Below are 23,087 nucleotides of genomic sequence, written 5' to 3' on the forward strand. Positions count from 1 at the left end.
AGAAGGAAAATGAAAAAAGGGTCACTTCGCATATTGTTGTCAATGCGCGAACCTTGTCATTTTTTTACGTTTGTAGTGTAGCATGCTACATTGTAAATTGAATAATATTCAACTAAACAGAAAAGTTGATGAAAATCTGGGCGTACGCTAATGCGTATCTTCGTGCATATGTACCCGATACAGTGAAACTGTCTAATTTTTTCTTTTTCTGGTTTCTTTGAATGTATATCGATAATTATCGCTGCGAAATTGTTATAATTGTTTTTCTCTATTTTATTCATAAAACCCTGAAAAAAAGGGTTTTTTTTTTGGGTATATTTTCTTCACTAAATTCCTGATTGGTATTCCTGATAAACGTTGAAAGTTTGATGATTACATTGAGAGTCCTTCGTCAAAAGAGAGCCCATCATTGTCAATTGTCAGTTTACAAGCCGAAGTATTTACTCTCCTTACTTCGGTGGAGGAAGATTGGCTCAGTAAAGAGCGAGGACTTTTACCTCTTCAGGGAAGTAATTTGTAAATTCAGAAAATTTCATTCTTTATTTTTGTACATTTATAAATTTCGAATTCACATATATATATTTCCATTTCGTAAATTTTGTATGTTGACTTTTCTGGTACCAGATATTTTAAAGATTCGGATTGTAAAATACTTATGTAAATACTAGCTGACCCGGCAGCGTAAAGGCAAAAGCCTGTATAGTACAGAGCGCGAGGTTCGCGCGACGCTCTGTATCACTCGTGGTTTTGTTTATGAATATGCTGCGTTGCGTGTGACAAATCAGCATACATTAAACCTCACAACCTCCTAGCCAATCAACAGCGCCATGTCTTCGACTGTGATCGTGTGAAGTCGTTTGTCAATCGACGAGGGAGAATTTCTGGCGGGATTTATACAAAAACCATTTAGAAACAGACAGTTAACGATTGTTAGCAGTGTGTTTCTGTACTACTTCAGAATTATTGCACCTATTGTTTAGAGCGAATTGACTTGTGTCCAGAAGAAAGTTATTCCATATTATTACTGTTTTCTATACCACCAATCTAGGAAAAGCTTCAACGTGAATATTTAAAAAAAGCAGTTTTCACTGCTAAGTTGAATATACCTTTATTTGAATTCTAAATTGTTCAATTATGGAGTCAGTTAGGTAAGCTTCCTTATTTAAATGTTTTTTAGCATTAATGCACGTATTTTTTGCAGTGCGAATCCACTAATTTGCGAAGTATGTCAAAAGGAGTTTACCAATGTATGGAACAAAAAGAGGCACCTTCTTAAAATTCATAATGACGAATCGGCAAAAACGAATAGGAAGCAGCATATAATGTGTTCTGTTTGCCCAGGGGAAAACAGAGAGAAGTTTTCATGCTATAATGATTTGGACAAACATTTAGCAACGAGCCATGACGTAAATATTAAAGAAAGTATGTTAAGTTTTCAGAGCAATGAAGAGTTTAAAGCATGGCGAGGAAAGGAGAATAGAGAAGTTGATTATGTCTGTGTCAGGACTTTGAAAACTAAGAATGGGGAAACAATAGTAAACTACAACTGTAACCGAAGTGATTATAGAGGTAAGACCTGATTGAATGGATTATTATAAGAAAATAACTGTTTATTTTTAAGGATACGAATGTGTAGGTCAGAAACGCCATATGAAGTCCGGAGGCAGTATTCACATTCAAGGAGTATGTCCTTCAAGAATGTTAGTTAAAACTGCAACAAATGGTAACTATATTAACACTATGGATACAGTATATGTTGCCTTTATCTACTAGGTTACGTTGGGGTCTCTTAAATGTCAAATTTCTTAAAGTTTAGTGGATTATCAGCCACTGAAACAACCAGCATACGAATCCAGTGACTGATTCACTGAACATATCCAATACATATAAATAGTAGTATCTAAATTAATATTCTACATATTATTGTTTATTAGGAATTGTCACAGTCACATTTGTGGAGACACATGTGGGTCATAATGATGAGCTAAGAACAAAACGACTCACTGAGTATCAACAAAACCTTATTGTTGAGAAGTTAACTGCCGGTGTATCAACTGAAAGAATTATTCAAGATGCTAGGATCATACGAGATGACAAATTAGATAGACTAAATCTAATAACGAGGGGAGATCTAGCATATTTAATGAGAAAATTTAACCTTGACAAAAGAAGGGATGCTGACGATATGGTAGCAACTGCCTTGAAAGTAGAAGAGTGGAATGGACGAGGAGAAAATTATGCGTTTTTATTCAAAAGAATTGGTGAGGTAATCTATATAATGAATTAACAAAATGCTGAATGTTTTATATCATTTTAGGTGAATGTTGTCCTGGATTGAGGGATGAAGATTTTGCTTTGGCCTACATGAACGGAGTTATGGAAAAAAAGTTGAGAGATTTTAAAAGAATCATTTGTGTCGACGGTACACATGGAACCAACAGGAATAACTGGGATCTAACAATTGTTTTAGTTAAAGATGAGAAAAACATGGGTTTTCCTGTTGCCTTTCTGCTCTCAAATAGATTGGACCAAACTATACAAGAGCATTTTTTTACTGCACTCAAATCAAGACTAGGTGAATCCATTCAAGCAGAGTTCTTTATGAGTGATGACGATACAAAATATTATAATGCATGGACCAAAGTGATGAAGACGGACAAAGAACCTAGAAGACTTCTTTGTACATGGCACGTTATTAAAAATTGGAATATTCAAGGGAGATCCAAAATCAAGAATTTACAAATCAAACAGGACATGAAGAAAAAAATGAGAGCAATTCTAAAAGAAACAGATCCCTCAATATTTTTACAATTGAAAGAAACCTATTTCAAACATTTGGAGGAGGAAGGGGAAAATGATTTTCTCAAGTATCTGCAGAGGTAAGTAACTAACTACTCTAAATGTTTATTGAGAATGAATCTAAAGAGTATTACTTTCTTCTAGCTTTTATTTCAAGAATGAAGAAAGAATAAAAATGTGGGCCCACTGTCATAGGATTAATGCAGGAATAAATACCAATATGGCTATCGAAAGCTTAAATAAAGTACTTAAATATAATAAAATGAGAACACAACGTAATATTAGGTATGTTATATTTTTATTTGTATAAATGGAATTGATTTACTATAATGTTAACAGGGTTGAGAAATTATTGGATCTATTAGATGAGCTGGTTGAAGAAAAGATGTGGACCAAAATAATAAATGTTGAGAGACCTAACGCTAATAATTATCAACACAAGGTAACTGTGGAATCACACAAAAAGGCAGAGAAAATGGAAGGTAAGGTAAAGCCACAAGAATTGGGAACATTCAAGGTAACATCTTGTTCAATCAATGATAAATTTTATATTGTAAGTATTAAAGAACTTTGTGATGATGATTGTAGAGCAGGATATTGCCATATATGTAAAATATGTATACATAGATACGAGTGTCAGTGTCCTGAAAATGCGGTGAAACAAGTACTATGTAAACATATACATGCTGTATCTTTGTTTGAGGCGAGAAGCGATTCTGTTGTAGATTCCTCACATTCAGATGATGACAATCAATTACAAGTGAACGAGCCTTCTGGAACCGAATTGCGATACCAGGAAGATCTAAATCACTTTATTCAGGAGAGCAGAGAAAATAATAAGTCCATTACTTCTGAAGAAAGACGAGAGGTATCATATACATACATATGTGATGTTCTGTATATCAACTCTGGTTACTTTAGGGTTCCGTAACTGCTAAAAAGTTTGTGCATAATCAATTACTGAAACAACCAACATTACCAGTCCAGTAGCTCTGGTTGATTTACGGACCATAATCATATATGTCTTTTGTTTCTGTTAGATGTTGACAGTATATGCTTTGCAGTTTGCAATAATGGAACATACCAATTTTATCAGAAGTTTAGATGATGACACACTTTATAAATTCTTGGCAGAGATATCAAAACTTAGAACTAATATGGGACTAGATGGTAGTGAGCATGTTTCAAAAAAAAGGAAAATGGAGAAACAATCCTATTTTCCAAACAAAAAATAACAGCTTCTTATTTTATATTGTAATATACATAACTATTTGCTAAATTTTTCTCAGTTGTTTGCTGATATATAATCAAAGGTGATGGTGTTGTTTGCTTATTTTTGAAGTAGTTAATTCTATGATTATTATTCAATACTTTGAACAGAATTAAATTTTTGCAGGATGCTTTGTACTTGAGGGTGTGGTATAATGTAATTATATTTAGCTAATATTTTTATAATAGTTACTCATTTGTAAATAGGTAAATTTTATATGTTGAATTGTATTCATAGGTGTGGCATAATGTAATATATGTATAGTTATAGTTCTAAATAATTTCATTTTCTAAGAATCATTCTAGTGAAGGCTTGATAACATTCCGAAAATTAACTCACTGAAATTTTCACTTTTGAAACTTGATCAATATTTTTTGTTAGAGATTACTATACAAATATTATATTTTGGTTCAGGTGTAGGGGAGCTGGGAGCCTGTAATTATCTAAAAAAAATTGCAACTCCTATAGGGTTTATCTTCGGATAGATCTTCAAATGGACAACTGTTGGAATAATTAATGTAGTTACTTTGTACATATAGTTTAATTTTTGTTAATGTTCAATTGTATTTAATGGTGTGGTAATGTGATATATGTATAGTTATAGTTCTAAATAATTTCAGACACAAATAAACATTCTAGTGAAGGCTTGATAACATTCCGAAAATTAACTCTCTGAACTTTTCACTTTTGAAACAAGATCAATTTTTTTTTACAGATTCGCGTACTGTACCTATACAAATATTATATTTTGGTTCAGGTGTAGGGGAGCTGGGAGCCTGAAATTATCTAATAAATATTGCCACTATTATAAGGTATATCTTCAAAATGAATAACTGTAGGAATTATTAATGTAGTTACTTTGTACATAGTTACATTTTTATATGTTCAATTGTATTGAGTTACTAACTCTTGAATGTATAATAAAGTATTTATATGATGAATAAAACCTATAATTTACTCTTTGTATTTTTTCCTAGTATATTTTGCAAGCAAAGATATATTCCTATCTCCTTACTCCTAATCAATTAACGATGAAATCGCTAGTTTCTATACTTTGTAATTTACCAAAATCCAATGAAATTTCATTTCTGTTAAATAAATCAACTTATTATATCTCGTTAAAATAATTACATATTTTTTATGTTCACCTCCAATGATACACTCATAACATTATAGCTTTAAATGTCTTAGTTTAATCATTTGCGTTCTTCTTACTATCTATACTTATCCGAAGTACTCCCATATCTTACATTCATAATACTGGTGATGTAAATCTCCATTTTGTTATCAATTCGTAATTACTGGTTTCATTTTGAAGAATAATGATATTTATTAATTTCAATATCTATTAGTTCTAGTTCATCCTTTACCTTAGAAAGCGTCTGGCATGAAAGTAATTTGAATAGTAAAAATATCAATATTTTTATTCGTTCAGTTAAATATAGTTAAGTACAAAATTTCATTTACATCAAAGATTATAGATTAGTCTATTATTATTCGATTCGCATTCTTACAATAATATCGTCTCAAATTCAAACAAACGAAATTTGAATTCGCGCCAAATAGACCACGCCTCAAGTATTCTTATTGGCTAGGAGGATGTGAGATGTAATGTATCCTTGACAAATCGCAGTACGATACAGAGCAACTGTCGCAATTCCTCGTCCGCCTCACTTGGAATCGTAATATTGACCAGTTACTAGTTGCATATTACACGTTCACGTTGTTATAGGTTATAATTTCTATTTTCTCTTGATTCTATCGCGTGCATCATGGATGAATCAACCTTAAAAAGATTGTTCGGGCGTTTGTGCCAAAATGTAAACATTCTCAATATAACAGCTGTGGACAACAACGAAAAGTTCAGTATTTTAGTGCAGTGTAAGCTTTCAGGAGTGGGCACAGTGGATGAAAAATGTGACAATTGGGTAAAAGATTTTTCATACTCGACCAATACAAACTGGATAACGTTAAGACGTTATCCTAATGCAACTCGCTATGAATTCCGAAAGCTATACGTGTGTCAACACTCATCATTGAATAAAGTAGCTGAACGAAAACGGCAGTCGTGTGAAGTTAGGAACAAAAATTGCAAAGCACAAATAGACATTAAATTCAAAAAAATTAATAGAAACACAATAAAAAATGATGTGCTGTTAAAAGACGGAATTAACGTAGTGATAAAAATAAATTTTCAACATTCCCATAGGATAAATGTGGCACAAGCTTTTCGATACTTGCGTGTGAACAAGACAGTACAAGACATTTTTGAGTCATACTTTATTTCGGGAATGACTCCGTCAGCTGCTAGATTTTATCATGAAATGAAAATAATTGAATCTGGTTCTGAAGAAACGAAGGAAATACAGAATGTAAGTACAGCATATCTTCTTGCTAATGCTAGAGAAAATCCTACTGAGAGGCAGATAAAGTACTTGTATGATAAGTGGCGTTTCTCTCAGTACGGTAGTCGAGAAGAAAAAAGTATGATAGAAGTTCTCAAGAACAGACAGTCCTTGTTGCAGAAATCCGGCGGTACACTAGTCATCAAAGAAAATCCTTTTATCGCAGTTGTTATTACTCCAATAATGCGACGCGCATTTCTTCAAAATTTATGCACTGAAATGGTTTTCGTGGACTCCAGCGGATCTTGCGATCAGACAAATACTTGTGTCACATTTCTATTCACTTCAAACAAAACAGGGGCTGTTCCTATCGCATGCATTCTTCACACATCCCAAACTGAAGCGAATTATACTTTAGCTTTTGCGTCTGCCACTGAAGCAATCGAAGTAGAAAATAGAAAGTTCGATCCAAAAGTGTTTATGACTGATGACAGTGCATCCGAGCGCAATGCGTTATCAGCTGTATTTCCGAACTCCATATTACTTCTATGTACATTCCATCTTTGTCAAGCTTTATGGAGATGGCTCTGGCAAACTGACCATAACGTGAAAAAGGAGGACAGAAGAACAGTGATGGAAATGTTTAGGAACATACTTTACGCTCCAACATTACAAGATTCAGAAGAGAATTATGATTTCTTGATGAGTAATAATATAGTGCAAAGTAACAAAGCATTATATGATCATCTGGAGAAATTGTGGGTCCGCAGAAAAGAATGGTGTATTTCGTACAGAAATAATATAATAACAAGAGGTAACAATACTAATAATTACACTGAAGCTTCAATTAGGATTTTTAAAGATATAGTTTTGCAAAGGTGCAAGGTTTTTAACTCTTGTGCATTGGTTGATTTTATCATCAATGTGTTCGAAAACTACTATAAGCGAAAATTGTTGGAATTTGCAAATTCAAGAAGATCTAAACCCCAAATTGATTATAGAAATATGTGTTTTAGAGCAAAAGATATTAACATTATTTATCAAAGGGACAATACAATTTTCCATGTTGCATCTGAAAAAGATTCCAATTTATTTTATACAGTGAATGCTAAAATTGCTTTTTGTGATTGTCCATCAGGCACAGGTGGCAAATTCTGTAAGCACCTATGCGCAATAGAACAAAAATTTGGTATATTATTTAAAACGTCTCCAGTTCTAAGCGTTCATGACAGAATACAATTAGCCAAATTAGCTGTTGGGCATTCAGCACCAGAGGAATTTTATAAAAATATGGATTCAAACACAACTGATCTTGAAAACTTTGAAAACTCAGTTCAATCAACTAATTCTGTTCCTGCTGAAGTAGACTTAGCAACATCAATGGATTTACAAATGAACGCCGAAGAATGTGAAAGCCGATTTAAAGAAGAAATTAAAAGAATGCGCAGTGAATTTGAGCGCATAACAAGTACGCTCGAAGACAATCAAAGCCCAGAAGCTACTTTATCCATCATTAAGTTTAATGCAGTAATGAACAGCCTGAAAACCCCTTCCCAAATTTTAAACTTTTTGGAAGCTAAAAGTCGAATATGCGGGAGAAAATCTAGAAAAATTCGAGTGCAGCCAACGTCAATTTCGCGACGTAAAAACAAAGCATTGCCTCAATCTGGGAGAATTCAAGCTGGCAGGCCTTCCAAAATTGAAAAACTAAAACGGAAGCACAGCCTTGGAAGCAACATTTCGCATAACCTACCAAATGCTAAGTTACATTGAACTTAATTCTGTATTTCGTTATTTAAAATATATAATGACCCATGTATATATGACTTTTATTGTACGAATATCTACCATTCATCAGGAAGATGAAGGTAGGAATGAATAGATTTTAAAATTCACGAGACAAACCTATACTGTTCAATTGGGTATTTCGCCACAATATTCTCAATTAAACAAAAAGTAATTTTAATTCAGAATCATATGCCAAATTTATGTAAAATAATATGAAAATGCAGTGTTGCAAAATACCTAATTAAGCACGTATAAATATGAACACGACACAAAGACATATATAATTTATTGGCTCTGTATTACACTGGAATTTGTCGTCTGCCATGCAGCGTATTCATAAACAAAGCCACGAGTGATCGAGAGCGCCGCGCGGACCTCGCGCTCTGAACTGTACAGGCCTTTGCCTTTACGCGACCCGGCAAACTTCGTACCGCCCTATAATCAAGAAATGTCTCTTACCTTTTCATCTGAATTAAGTTAATTTCTTTATTATGTTCGAGCAACACAATGCAGGGGCTTCATTTTTAAACTTAAATGCCTTGCAATATTGACAAATAAAGTTCATTGGTCCAATAGCAACGATATGCAGTGTACTGTAGTCAATTTCTTTGTTATAATTAAATGCAGCTCTATAGGGGTTAAACGCAACATTTCTATTTTGTTGGTTCCGGTTCCATCGATTCCGTTCAACTTAATTCCGCGTTTCTGCTCATCAGTTTGACTTGCTTTTGTATTTCTTTGACTTGCAGCATTACGGGTTCTGCGACTTAAGTTTGTACGTCTAATTGCCGGCATCTTTAGAAACAAAATTCAACAGAAAATAAAAAAAGGAACTTGAAATTATACACTCTGAATAAGAATTTATCGTACTACAATTATAATATTTGATTGCCATCTTGCAACCTTATTGCAGATCTGTGGATAGATTAAAAACGATAAAAATCGGGATTTAAAAATAGGGGTTGATCGTATAAGAGTGAAAATTGAGAGAGATATGAAATTTTTTATTCTGTCATGACAAATTAAAAATAATTCTTACCAAAAAAATTGAAGTTTATGATTAACAAATAAAAAAAAGTGGTTAACCGTAGAGGGATGAAAAATTGAGAGTATAATCAGATTTTTTTTTTAAGTCGACAGAATAAAAAAAAATTTTTGCCAAAAAATTAAAGTTTATAATTCACGAAAAAAAATAGGGGTTGATCGTAGAGGGGTGAAAATTGAGAGTAATATGAGATTTTTCATTTAAAGTCATGATAGAATAAAAAAAAAATTTTGCCAAAAAATTAAAGCTTATAATTAACAAATAAAAAATAAGGGTTGAACGTAGAGGGGTGAAAAATTGAGAGTCATATGAGATTTTTCATTATAAGTCATGACAAAATAAAAAAAAATTCTTGCAAAAAAAATAAAACTTTTTAATTACCAAATAAAAAATAAGGGTTGATCGTAGAGGGGTGAAAATTTAGGGTTGCATGTATTTTTGTATGATGTATCATAAAAAAATAAAAACAAAAAATTTTGTCTGAAAAATAAAAAAAAAATTAAGGGGTGGACCACCCTTAACATTTAGGGGGATGAAAAATAGATGTTTTCCGATTCTCCCCCCTGACTAATATCCTCGCTAAGGATCACGAAAATCGGTCGAGCCGTTTCGGAGGAGTTCGATTACGCACCCCGTGACAGAAGAATTTTATATATTAGATAAGAGGTGTTTGATCGACCTGGGTTTTTGTCCCTTTCATTAGGTGAATTCAGAGATCTGAACCACGACTCAAACAAACGACTGTTCTCGGGCATTTTGAGTTGTAACAAAGAGGTTACAGTAGAAAAATATATTTCATGTCGTCTCGCAGGACGGAAGATATCCACACCTGCGAGAATACTGTCGTTGATGATACCTGGGGTGTAGGCAAATTGAGACACTGGCGTAAAGTCAACGGTTCTTGAGAATGGTTCCAAAATCGGAGCCGAAACGTCGAACATCACAAAATATTAGACGCGGTCAATCCGGAACCCACAAAGTTCAAATATTTATATATCCATTACTAAACAATTAATTATTTTTCAGGTGATGGTGGCTATGCAATGATACGAGGGCGGTTTGAAGTTCGTGACTTTTTGAATAAAACAATTTTTTTTCGACAAAAAAACAATTTGTTTTTCTACCTAATCACCTTTAAGCTATATATATATATATATACATTCAGTCCAGCGTCTTTCTGATTTTTTCATTCTCCCCAAATAATAGGTTTCCTCGAGGCTCTCAAAAAAGGCGTTTGTTTCGGTAATGACTTCTTCATTCGACTCAAATCTCTTACCTCCCACCCCTTTGTTGAGATTTGGAAACAGAAAATAGTCACTGGGGACTAAATCTAGAGAATTGGCTGGATGAGGTAGCAGTTTCGTGGATTTTGGCCATCGTGATTAGACAAGTGTGCACACGTGCATTGTCTTGATGGAACAGCACTTTCTTCTTCGCCAAATGCGGCCGATTTTGCTTCAAATAGACGTCGAATCTGTTCAAAAGCTTTGAATAATATTCGCCGTTGATCGTTTTACCTTTCTCGAGGAAATCAATGTGAATGACAACGCGTGCATCCCAAAAAACTGTGGCCATGACCTAGTTGGCTGACAGACTCTGTCTTGCCTTCTTTGGTCTACGTTCACCCCCTGCAACCCACTGTTTCGATTGTTGTTTGGTCTCTGGAGTGTTGTGATGGATCCATGTTTCGTCCACATTAACAAAACAGCGCAAAAACTCCTTCGGACTACGGCTGAGCATCGTTAAATACTATTTTGAAGTGATTACAGGATTGCGCTTATGGTCGAGTTTGAGCAATTGCGGCACCCATCTCGCGAAGAGTTTTTTCATGTCCAAATATTCGTGTAAAATATGACGTACCCATTCAGTTGAGATACATACAGCATTAGCCAACTCACGCACTTTCATTCTCCGATCGTCCAATATAATTTCATGGATTTTATCGACGATTTCCGGGGTGATCACTTCTTTTGGGCGACCTGAACGTTCGGCGTCACTAGTGCTGGTAAGACCACAACGGAACTCTCTGTAAACCATTTTTTTACCATTGAAATTGATGGTGACGAGTCCTTGTAATATTTATCAAACCTTTCCTTAGTTCCAGTAATCGATTTTTCACGTAAAAAGTAATGTTTAATCAGCACACGGAATTCACTTTATTCCATTTTCTAAAAATTCACGAGGTGGTCTGCTTTGAACGGCTATAAAACAGCAACTGCACGTCGTAACTTGCTGAAAATTAGAATGTTGTCCACTGATATATCACAGATGACGGAAATACTGTTGCATTGGAAGTAACTGCCCGGGAAATTCAAAAAGTCACGGACTTATCAAACCGCCCTCCTAATTATAATTGTTATTATCGTACTGTCGCGACTAGGGATGCAAGCAAAGTATCGATACTTCGGAAGTATCGATACTTTCGTTTCGATACCAAGTAATTTTGGCATCGATACTTTGAATGCGATACTTACTTGGTATCGATACTTCAAATCCGGGTATCGGTTAAGTACCTTATCTCGGTAATGTAGGTTTCCACTAAAAAGCGCCATCTGTTATTTTGTAAGAGAACCGGCATAATAATAACATTTGAACTTGTAGATTTCTTCTCAAACCGGGGAAAAACCGGAGGAACAAACAGGGGAAATACCGCACTTGCAATATACTTTCGTCGTTGATATTTCACGATTTCGTTTTCTGTTGCCGCGTTAGTGAAGCATCTGACTTAATTTTAATCGAAATTTTTGGAATGCCTCCGCCTAAAAGCGACGTTTGGACGTATTTTAAAAAATTAAATTCTTCTACTGCAATTTGAAAACAATGCAGTAGATCTTTAAAAACTAGTGGAAATACTTCCAACTTGATGAAACATTTGAAGGTGAGTGTTATGCATGTTACATTCAATTCTTACTCAAAAATTTTCATCAAATAAATTTCAGCTATATGTATAATTTTCTTATAGATTCACAATTTTTCAATTCAGAAAATTTCACAAAAATAAATTTCTGCTATATATCTTTTTGTAGAGTCATGGAATCGATACACGAACCCACAAAGCAAAAGGATGTTATTCAGATGATACTCCAAGACCAAGCACATCAAAAGATGCTGATATTATTTTAAATGAAGAAACCAAATTAGAACAAGACTCCCTCAATGAAGGCTGCGAAACTCATTCTATTAGTTCTGTTAGTACCACTACTATAACCAGTGATATATTACAATCATTTAAAACCATCAAAAGTTTTGAAGGTAGGATAAAAATGATATTGTTATACATTTTTTTAACTGAATATTTCTTCATTTGTAGTCGGTGGGGTGAAACACAGTGAGATAAGTAACACCATAGCTTATTTCATCTGCGCAGATAACCGCCCCTTCTCAACAGTTGAAGGAGGAGGGTTTAAAAAATTAATGAAAACTGTTTGCCCATTGTACAAATTACCATCGAGAGAATATTTCAAAAGCAATATTGACCTGAAGTATGATATTATGCATTCCGTATATAAACAGAAAATGTCTGAGATTGAGCATTTTTGTCTGACTATGGATATATGGAGTGAAATGATGACAGGAAGGAGTTTCTTAGGTGTAACTGCCCATTTTATCCACAAAACGAGAAGAAACTCAATATCGTTGGATGTGAAGGAATTATGTGACCGCCATACATATCAGAACAATTAAAAATCATTTTGAATAGTTGGGACATCAATGAAAAAAAGGTTGTTGCTATCGTAACAGACAATGGTGCTAATATGGTTGCTGCAGTAAGGTTGATGGAGGGAAATCAGCATATACCCTGTTTTGCTCACATCATCAACCTGATAGCAGAAACACCCTTATCCAACCCACAAATATCCACTTTGATAGATAAGGTGAGAAATATTGTCAAGTGGATAAAGAATTCTGTGATTTTATGTGACGATCTCAGAAATAGACAGAGGCAAAATAATGTTAAGGAGGGATTGTTGAAAAAAGTTATTCTTGATGTAAAAACAAGATGGAATAGCACCTTCTATATGCTGGAAAGGTTCATAGAACTATCCTCGCTTATAAGCGAAATTCACTTTGGCAGACGTAATGCCCCACCAATGGTCGATGCTGGGGAATTGGAAGCAATTGCAGAAATCATGAAAGTTCTGAAGCCTCTGGAATATATGTCCAAGGAACTATCAGGGGAGGATTACATAACAGCCTCTAGAGTAATTCCCATGATTAATTGTGCAATGCATACCTATGAAAATAATATATTCGAAATGGAAGAGTCCAAGTTACTCAACAATCTCATATTGACTGAAATGAGAAAAAGACTGAGCAAAGCAGAACATATCCCTGTTTTGGCTGTTTCTACACTTTTGGATCCTAGATTCAAAAATATACATTTTAAAGATTCGCAAGCAGCTGCAAATGCAATTTCCTTTGTGAGGAGGCTATTGAAACACGATGTAATGCCTGAAACTCCTGAAAGGAATAATTTACAAGCTGAGAGTACATCAGAAGGATTTGACTTTTGGAGCTTCCACAAAACCCTTGTCTCAAGCCAAACAGAGACAAGAAAGGAAACCGATGAAGTAGCAATGTACTTATCAAATCCTCTGACTCCAATTGATTCAAAAAAGGATCCAGTAAAATATTGGGAGGATACTAAAAATGTATTTCCTAAGCTGTATATGTTGGAATCAAATACATGTGTTTGGTGGCAACCTCGGTTCCATCTGAAAGGCTTTTTTCAAAAGCTGGTGCCACTTTAGTTCAAAATAGAAACAGGCTTCTTGGAAAACGATTAGGAAAACTGTTGTTTCTAAATTCTATTCCTGAAAGTGAATGGTTTTGAGTTCTAAACTTGTTAGTTCATATTTTCATTAATTTTTTTCATTTCTATTATATACCTACCACATTTTCAGTTTTTTATATTTTTGCAATAAAATTCATAATACTTTAATGAATTTCTTTCTTGCCCACATAAAACATTATAACCAAAGGTAAAAAAGAGATGATTTTGAGCAATGAGCAACTTAATATTTAGAATTTCGATGTTTTGATCATTTGAGGAATGAGGTTAGATCTAAATAATAAATAATGCAGGATAACTTTCATCATAGAATATGTTATTGTATGTTCTGCGAATTTTGTTTTGAAGTATCGATACTTCGATACTTCATGGTATCGATACTTTTGAAACAAGTATTCAAGTAGTATCGATACCTTAGTGTGAAGTATCGAATGAGTACATGGTATCGATACCTTCTGGGTATCGTTGCATCCCTAGTCGCGACAGCGCTCTTTCACTATCTCGTCGTGACTGGATAGTTGATAGAACTCTCGCGACAGTTCGGAAACTTTCGTGTCTGATTTCGCCTTGAATATAAGTCGATACATGCAAGGGCGACAGCGCGTTTACCTCCACTACAACTCGTGTAGTTTGTATATTATATTCCGTGCATTCAAGCGTTCAACTTTGCAACAAATTATTGTCATCAAATGGCGGAAAAGTTTGATACAGTGAAATTTTTAGAAGAATACCAAAAGTATCCATGTTTGTGGCAAAAAAACGATGCCGATTTTAGAAACAGGGTGAAAAGAAACCAGGCAGAAGATTGTTTGTTACCGTTATCGGGGCTTTCTACAATTAAAGAACTTCGTCAGAAAATTAGAAGCCTTAGATGTACATACAATCAAGAAGTGTCTAAAAGAAAGAAATCCATGAGGTCGAGATCAGATCTGTATGAACCTAAGCTAGTATGGTTTTCCTTAGCAGATAGTTTTTTGAGGCAGAATTTAGAGCAAGACTATACAGAATCAGGTTTGGTAAGTTTCATTGAATTATTCTTATTATTGAATTATATGGGATGATTCGAAAGTATTTTGACAGACTTCCGGAGGTGATTCCTCACAATATTCTACAAGGGCGTAGAAATGTGGAAGGGGTAATAATCACCCCAAAAATTTAAATGACTATACAGGGTATTCCTAAATTGAAGGTACAAACAAAAATGACAGATTCCACGGATCATTTTAAGATATAAAGTCATATAACATGGATCTGAAAACGATTTGTTTTCGAGATATAGATGTTGAAATCCAACTTTTTCACTCATACATATTTACCTTAAATTTGGCATAGATATTCTAATTTAAAATATTCGTCATGTGATATGCAAATCTACTCAAGGTGATATTTTTTCTGGAAGAGTGTCCGCTTTCTCCCATCAGAAATTTTTTTGGTAAGCCACTGGTAGTTTAGAAAAATATAAAAGAAAACTCTTATCCAGGACTACACTTTTTGGTTTCTTATCGTATATGGTATCGCTTTCGAGAAAAAAATTGATGAAAATTCTCACTTATCCTCAGGCAAATTCAAATTACTATGAAGATCCAGTAAGCTGCGATGAATAAATTGATTATAAGTTTTGGTACTTCATTATCCAATTTGTAGGGAAGATTAATAAAGATTCGATTAATTTTTATACCTAAGCATCACGAAAAAATAGGATTTCAAGAAACACCCTGTATCTCAGAAACAAAGCGTTTTCGGACCCATGTAAAGATAGGACTTTTCATTCTTAAAAGTATTCAAGGAATTTCTCATTTTTCTTCGTAACTCCAGTTAAGGAACACCCAGTATAAAGTAGGAACAATTGATTCGGAAATCAAAAAAATGCTTGTATTTCTAGTAATTTTTGGTTGAAACTTCGTTATCAACCCTTTTTTTCTCATATTACAGATAGGAGTAAACGTTCGTCAAAAAATTTGTTTCGATTATGGATATTGTGAGGAATCAACTCCTGAAGTTTGTCAAAGTACTTTTGGATCACCCTGTGTATCATTATAAGTCATTATGAGTGTGTAAAACCGGCAGTATTTCGGAGACCCCTACTGTTACAAATTAATTATTATTCAATCATTCTAAACTGCCAATGAAATAAAATGTTGATATTCTTGTTTTATAGTCACTTCTAAATAATCTTTCTGTTGTGTTCGAATTGATGATTTTCTGTATGATTGTGAAGTAACTAAGCCATGGATGAATGGACACAAAATAATTTATTGATGATTTTGTTCCTTCTGTTGTTGATGATATTAGTAACCCCCAAATTGATGAATTTATAGATACATATGAAAACAAAACATATTTTACAAAACTCGACTTAGCATCAGGATTTCATTGAATTGTAATGGACGAAGAATTCATAGAAAAGACGACTTTACAGTAGATAATGACCATTACGAATTTTTAAGAATGTCATCCAGTTTGAACGGTATCAACAATTGATGAACAATGTTTTGAAAGATTTTATGGCAAAATTTGTCATATTTATGATTATCGGTGATATAATTACATTTTCAGAAAATTACTGGCGTGTATTATTTTATAGATAAATAATTGAATATATAAATATAGAGCATTAAGCTGATATCCATATACAATTTCAAAAACATTATAGTGAAAGACAATATGAAAATACAGTTAGATAAATGTCACTTCTCCAAAACAAAAAAAAACAAAAGCAACTCCAGAAAGAATAAAACCTAGAGAAACTTCAAGTAGTTACTAAATTTCTGATTATTCTACTCTTATTATCGCTCTGTGGACTGATTAACAAACGGTGATATACGCATAAACTAGTTGAAATTTCGATTTTTGAAGATTATTTTGTCTTGAATTGGATTTTATTAAAAGTGGGATTCATTAGAGAAAACAAAGCCTAAATAAGATAAAAAGTGCAGTTGACTATTGCCTAGGTACTAAAGTCTTAAATTGACTACGTCTAAAAAGAAACAAAATATTACGAGAGGAGACTGAGGAAAAAATAGCATGAGAATTTGGATTGGAGAAAATTGATGATCAGTAGGAAAACGAATGAGCAAAACATTCGAATCCTACTGTCTTAAAAAAAAAATTAAGGAAAGATTAATATCTGATTTTTCTGCGTGTTTTCAGTTCATATTCAAATTTGGAGCATTAAGCAGTTCAAAATGTATTTTAGTTCATTGTTTCGTGCGTAGTAATAATTTTTTTTTTCAAATATGTGTTAGGCGTTTCTTCAACTCGATCTTTCCAAAGTTGAACATTTTTGTTAAGTTTGACTATACATGTTGTTTCCAAATTAGACGTGAGTCTTGGAGGACATGTTAGTATGACTCATTTGCTGTCATTGAACCATATTTATTGATATCCGAAAATCAACAGTTTTTCGAAATATTTTGATTTTTGAGTGTTTTATAAAAGATTTGATTATCAGAAAAGCGTACGACATGTAGGAAAAAAGCAAAATCATCCTATTCTGATGAAAATAATCCAAAATTATAATCAAACTTGGTCAACGTAGAAAAAATTGACAAAAAATGAAGTAAGGTGGGAAATCTTTTAAGAAACACAACTGTTGATTTTTGGATATCAATAAATATGGCTCAAATGACAGCAAATGAGAGATGCTTACGCCTCCTCTGAGGCTGACGTCTAATTTGGAAACACCCTGTATATATGTATAATTTTGTATTGCAGACTTTGACAAGCCATTATTTCCAAGACACAAATGAAGGAGATGCAGACTCAGAAACAACTGATGAGCAAGACCCTTTGCAATCGCAAGATACTCAAATTACCTGTCCGGTCAGCCCCCTAATTATGTCACAAGCTTCTCAAGATAGACCTAGCGGCTCTGGTCATCGCACAAGAAAAAGAAAATTGGATGACTCTTTGGACAATGCTGTTGCAGTTCTCAATCAGATGGCGTCATCCAGTACTGCCAATGAGTTCACAAGTTTTGGAAAACATGTTGCTGCTCAACTTCAATGTCTTCCATTGGAAGATGCAATAACACTACAGGGAGAAATCCAACAGCTAATAACAACTGCTCGTCTGCGTTCCATAAATAGTGCGAATGTCAAGTTAGAATTTTGAAGCAAATTCCACCTTCTCTTCGTCAACTACAAGTATCAGCCGCCTTACACTTAGAGAAGTGTTTATTTGATATTATCGAAAATGCATTATAGTTAATAAATCATTTATTGGATTACAGTCTCACACCTCATTAATGGAGCTAAGAACCCGGATAGAATATATCCTAGAACGCTTTCATCGATTACACAACTTGTTCTACAAAATATTGGTTCACTTGACCTATCTAAGACAATTCCCATGTCGTTTTCAAAGCAAGCCCCATGGACCAGACGCCGAATCAACATCAACACATCCCTGCAAAGATATAAAAAGCATATAACTCCTGAAATTCTACTGAAAAACTCCTTCCTTGAATTGGTCAATAATGAAGCTTTCGATCAGGAAATATATACCGATGCCTCTAAAGACGATAATAATAATAATAATAATAAATAATCTTTATTTCAAAACAATTCAAGTTACAAAAAAGAAGAGAAATGAAACAGTGTCAAAAAAGAAATGTGGTTCTTAATCATCCAAAAAATTCTTCCATACTATATGGTTCCATGTTCAATAATAAATTAAAAACTTTTTTTTTGAAAGGTTTAAGTAGATCAATCTTTTGTATATCTTTAGGTAATTTATTAAAAAACTTTAAACATCGGTACTCTGCTTGCTTTTGAGTTGTTGAAAGGCTATGTTTTGGTAAATTGTATGATAGAGTTCTTGTGTCATAATTTTTCTTGAGATTCAGATATGGAGAAAACAGATCTTTATGTTTATGAAAAAATATTAAACATTCTTGAATATACAATGCATAAAGTGTTAAAATGCCGTTCTTTTTGAAATATCCTTTACATGATTCTCTGAATGAAAATTTTTCTATTATTCTTATAGCTTTTTTCTGTAATATAAACAAAGGCTGAATGTTTCCCGAACCATAGAAAATAACACCAAATCTCAATTTTGACTCTATAGTAGCATGATAGACAGTCTTTATAATTTTTTTACTCAGATATTTGGCAATTACTCTCAAAGCATAAATGGATGGACCTATTTTATTACTCAGATGTTCTATGTGTTGTTTCCAGTTCAGTTCCTCATCGATGTGTACGCCTAAGAATCTAGTGGCCTCTGAAACCCCATATTTGCAGCAATTCAGAGTTACATGTTGGGGAACTTCTAAGTTGGAATTTGGAGGATGGAATACAATCAAGTTGGTTTTGTCCTTGTTCATGACCATGTTGTTTTGAGCAAACCAAGTTTCGGTATATTTCAGTACCTCTTCAACCAATTTCTTGAGATCTGGCCACAGAGACTCTATAACCAGCAGATTCTTATCATCAACATAGTCCTCAAAGTTCACTCTATCCTCACTCCAATTAAGGTTCAATGGGTAATCATTAACATACACTATAAAGAGGAGGGGACCCGCTATGCTTCCTTGTGGCACTCCAAGCTTCAGTTCTTCTGTTTCTGATCTTATTGTACATCCATCTGCATATATCTCTACTAACTGAGTCCGTTTAGTGAAGTACGATCTTACCCAATCTAGGGCTGGTCCTGCAATTCCATAACTTTCCAATTTTTCTATAAGATTTCCTATATCAAGGCAATCATAAGCTTTCGATAGATCCAGAAACAGTCCCATAGATAGATCTCTGTTCTCAAAAGCACTTGTTATTTTTTTCACAAAGTTGAATATGGCCGTTTGAATTGATCTTCCTTTCAAATAACCGTGTTGATTTTTGGTGAATATTCTGTTTTTCAAGAGAAATGTCATGACTTGTCCACAAAAAGCCAGCTCAAAGATCTTAGAAAAGGATGGTAAAATACTGATGGGCCTGTAATTTCCAAAATCATTTTCATCTCCCTTCTTGAATATAGGTCTTACTATCGCATTCTTCAATCTGTCCCTTCTTTATTGAATTGTTTATTATTATTCTTAGGGGTTCCAGAATTTCTTTCATACACTGCTTAATGATGCTGTTGGATACACCATCAACTCCACTTGTCTGTTTATTTTTCAAAGATTTGATAATATTTTCAAGTTCTTGCAGACTAATAGGCCTCAAATAAATTGATTCATTCGCTTTTATATTGATGTTTCTTTTTGTATTTATATATGGGTTGTTCATTGTCATATCTAGAGCATGGTTCACAAAGTATTTGTTCAGTCTATTTGAGATTTCTTCAATATTGCCTTCAATTGGGAAATTATTTTTTTCAGGCTGACTTTTGATGGAATTTACAACTGACCAAGTTGCTTTGCTTTTGTTGTCCGACCTCTCTATTATTTTTTGATATGCTTCTTTTTTGTTTTGGATGAGCATTCTATCATATTCATATTTTGCTTTTTTGTACTGCTCCTGAAATCTCCTGTCTGATCTACTGCAAACTAATAGAACATCTAATTTGTTCTTCATACTCCTCTGTAATTCACTTGGGCACTTACACTTATGTTTCTTCTGTATAGGAAACTTTTTTAGAGGACAAGCTTGATTTAAATGTTGCATAAATAAATCATGGAAATAGTTAAATTGTTCATTAACATCATCTAAGTCATTGAGAAATATCCAATTTAAAGTTCTCAGATTTGTTTTCAATTGGTTGAGATTATGTGAGGAATATATTCTTTTCCATGTGAAAGTTTGCTTAGTTCGGGGGCTCATTAAGGTGATGGTCTGAGCTGTGTGGTCCGAGATGTGATTGTCAATAATGTTGGTATAGTATGGCATGTCGAGGTTTGTAAAAATACCATCTATACATGTTGCTGTTGTACCAGTGATTCTAGTTGCCTCAAATATTGTTCGCTTCATATTATGCGAGCTTAAGAACATAAGCCATTCAGTTTTCCTTTGGGACTCGCCTAAAAGATCAATGTTAAAATCTCCAACAATTATAACTTGAGCATTTTCATTTTCAAATTTATTGAGAAGCACGTTCAGTTTTTCAGTTAAAATATCAGTTGTACCACTATTATAGACTGTCATACAAATTACCTTGTTTCTACCAATACGAAATTCAACTCCTGCACATTCCATGAGGCCTTTTACAGAAACATAGCTTATTTCCTTTCTTTCCTTTGCTTTCAAAGATGTGTGAACATAGACAGCTACACCACCATGCTCACCATGTAGTCTGCAGAATTGGGCTTTAAGTATGAAATTTTTTATGTTATAGTTCTTCAATTCATTTTCTGTTTTCCAGTGTTCTGACAAACATATAATCTTGATATCCCTGTTATTTGTGCTGTCGTTTTCTAATTGTTCCATTGAATTTCCAATCGATCTAATATTCTGATGAAATACAGTGAATTTTTCTGTTTCCTCTGCAGTTGGACTTTTTTGCTTATTTGGTTCAGAGTTTATAAAAAAACCGAATCCTTTTGAAGAAATTCAGTGTGCCTGGAAAAATCAAATCTCTTAATACCAACTCCTGATGGCCAAAAATCAGATTTATACATTTCATCTTTTTTTTCAAGTGGTGCTGATACCACAAATCTTTTTAATCTTGATTTCTCCGAGGGAATCTCTTTTACCATTATGTTGGATAGTTGAAAGCCGTTTTTCTTTGCTAAATATTCCTTAATCATAGCTTCTGAAGTGCCTCTATTAACCCGGTAAATATAGAGCCATACCTTTCTTTGCTGTCCGGAGAAACCATTTTCTTCTTGACCTGTTCCTATGTTTTTTTGTGTTGGTTTGTTTCTTGTTCTCTTCCCGTTTCTGACTTCAATAAATTCATTGTCTTGAGTTCCTGATTCCTTCATAATATTTCTGTTCTGACTGTTTCTTGTTGTCGTACGATTAGTTTGGTTAGTTTGTTTATTTTGATTTGACGTTTCCTGAATTGTAGTAATCTTTAGTTGATCATGTGCTTCCACCTGTTGTTAAGTTGACGAACTTGCTATATTTGCATACGAAGGGGAAGAAATCTCTAATGGTTCTCTCTGTTTAGTGACTTTGTTTCCATGTTGTTTATCAGCTTTGTTTACATATTTTTTTCCATCCTTCCCATTTATTTCGACTATATTTTCGATTTTTTCCAACAGAAGACCGTTGTTCTGCTTCAAAATATTATTTTTATCCTTTGCTTCTTCCAATAATTCTTGTAGGTACCTTACTTGTAATACAAGACTTTCCATTTTTGTCTCGTGGACTTTCTTAATTTCTTCCTCCTGATGGTTCGGCGTTTCACAGCACACCACTTTGTTTCCATTTAGGAATTTAACGTTTGGGTTTCTTTTAGCACAAGCGATATGGAATATCGCGAAGCACCTCACACATACTTTTAATTTATACGTTTTTGTAGAGCAGCATTTCAAGAATTGCTGTTCATTTTCACTTTTATCGGACGCATCCGAGAACACGTCGTCATCGCCCGCCATACTTGATCATAATAGTGTAGCCTGTTCAGTTGTAGATAACCTAGGAGCTTCAAAAATATTTAAGATACCACCCATCTGCAGTATACATACAGGAGAGCTGTATGCAATCTACAAATCACTCTTTACGCCTATAACATCTGGTAGCAAAGTTGGAATCCTCACAGATTCGCTGTCTTCAATACAGTCCATCACCAATATTTTCTCCAAGAACCCACTGGTGCAAAAAATCCAAGAACAGTGTCATACACAATCACTATTGTGTGGACTCCATCCCATCTGGGCATACTTGGAAATGATCAAGCAGACACAGCAGCCAATTTAGCGCGAACCTCTGACTCCCCTGTAATAGATATGCAGCTCCACACTGATCTGAGAAATAAAATCAAGTTGGAAGCTCTTCATGCCTGGCAGGCGCAATGGGATGCAACCGATCTAAAACTGCACGCTATCCAACCAATGGTGCACGACCCCATAAAGTTAGATATGAAGAGACAGGATAAAATAGTGGCGAGAAGACTTAGAATGGGACACACAAAGCTAACCCACGGCTTTCTTATGTCTTCAGG

At 34.0% G+C, this 23,087-nt stretch overlaps 1 protein-coding gene, 1 long non-coding RNA gene and 1 pseudogene across 3 annotated transcripts; 2 read left to right on the top strand and 1 right to left on the bottom strand.

Moving 5' to 3' along the window:
- The first annotated feature begins 779 nt into the window (after window positions 1-779).
- LOC123675615 lies at window positions 780-5,026 on the top strand. 2 transcript variants are annotated; one of them, XM_045611021.1, is made up of 8 exons: window positions 780-1,148; window positions 1,202-1,569; window positions 1,622-1,723; window positions 1,935-2,261; window positions 2,318-2,879; window positions 2,944-3,084; window positions 3,139-3,667; window positions 3,864-5,026. In XM_045611021.1, exons 1-8 carry the CDS (start codon window positions 1,135-1,137, stop codon window positions 4,032-4,034), a joined length of 2,214 nt encoding a protein of 737 aa, XP_045466977.1. In that variant the 5' UTR covers window positions 780-1,134; the 3' UTR covers window positions 4,035-5,026. The 2 variants fall into 2 exon arrangements, with proteins under 2 accessions (XP_045466977.1, XP_045466988.1); XM_045611032.1 differs by lacking the exon at window positions 3,864-5,026 and adding an exon at window positions 3,721-3,857.
- A 9,702-nt stretch (window positions 5,027-14,728) lies between these two features.
- On the top strand, window positions 14,729-18,127 carry LOC123673812 (annotated as a pseudogene).
- A 3,355-nt stretch (window positions 18,128-21,482) lies between these two features.
- Window positions 21,483-22,515, bottom strand: LOC123675680. Its single transcript, XR_006746807.1, has 2 exons — window positions 21,772-22,515; window positions 21,483-21,538 (listed from the first exon to the last, which is right to left on the bottom strand). It is a non-coding gene; the product is annotated as an uncharacterized LOC123675680 (long non-coding RNA).
- Window positions 22,516-23,087: the final 572 nt, after the last annotated feature.

This window comes from Harmonia axyridis, chromosome 1 (genome assembly GCF_914767665.1).
Source record: "Harmonia axyridis chromosome 1, icHarAxyr1.1, whole genome shotgun sequence".
NCBI lineage: Eukaryota > Metazoa > Arthropoda > Insecta > Coleoptera > Coccinellidae > Harmonia > Harmonia axyridis.

Coding starts and splice junctions, on each gene's coding strand:
- LOC123675615 (XM_045611021.1), top strand. Junction 1,570..1,621: donor TAACCGAAGTGATTATAGAG/GTAAGACCTGAT, acceptor TTTATTTTTAAG/GATACGAATGTGTAGGTCAG. Junction 1,724..1,934: donor AGTTAAAACTGCAACAAATG/GTAACTATATTA, acceptor ATTGTTTATTAG/GAATTGTCACAGTCACATTT.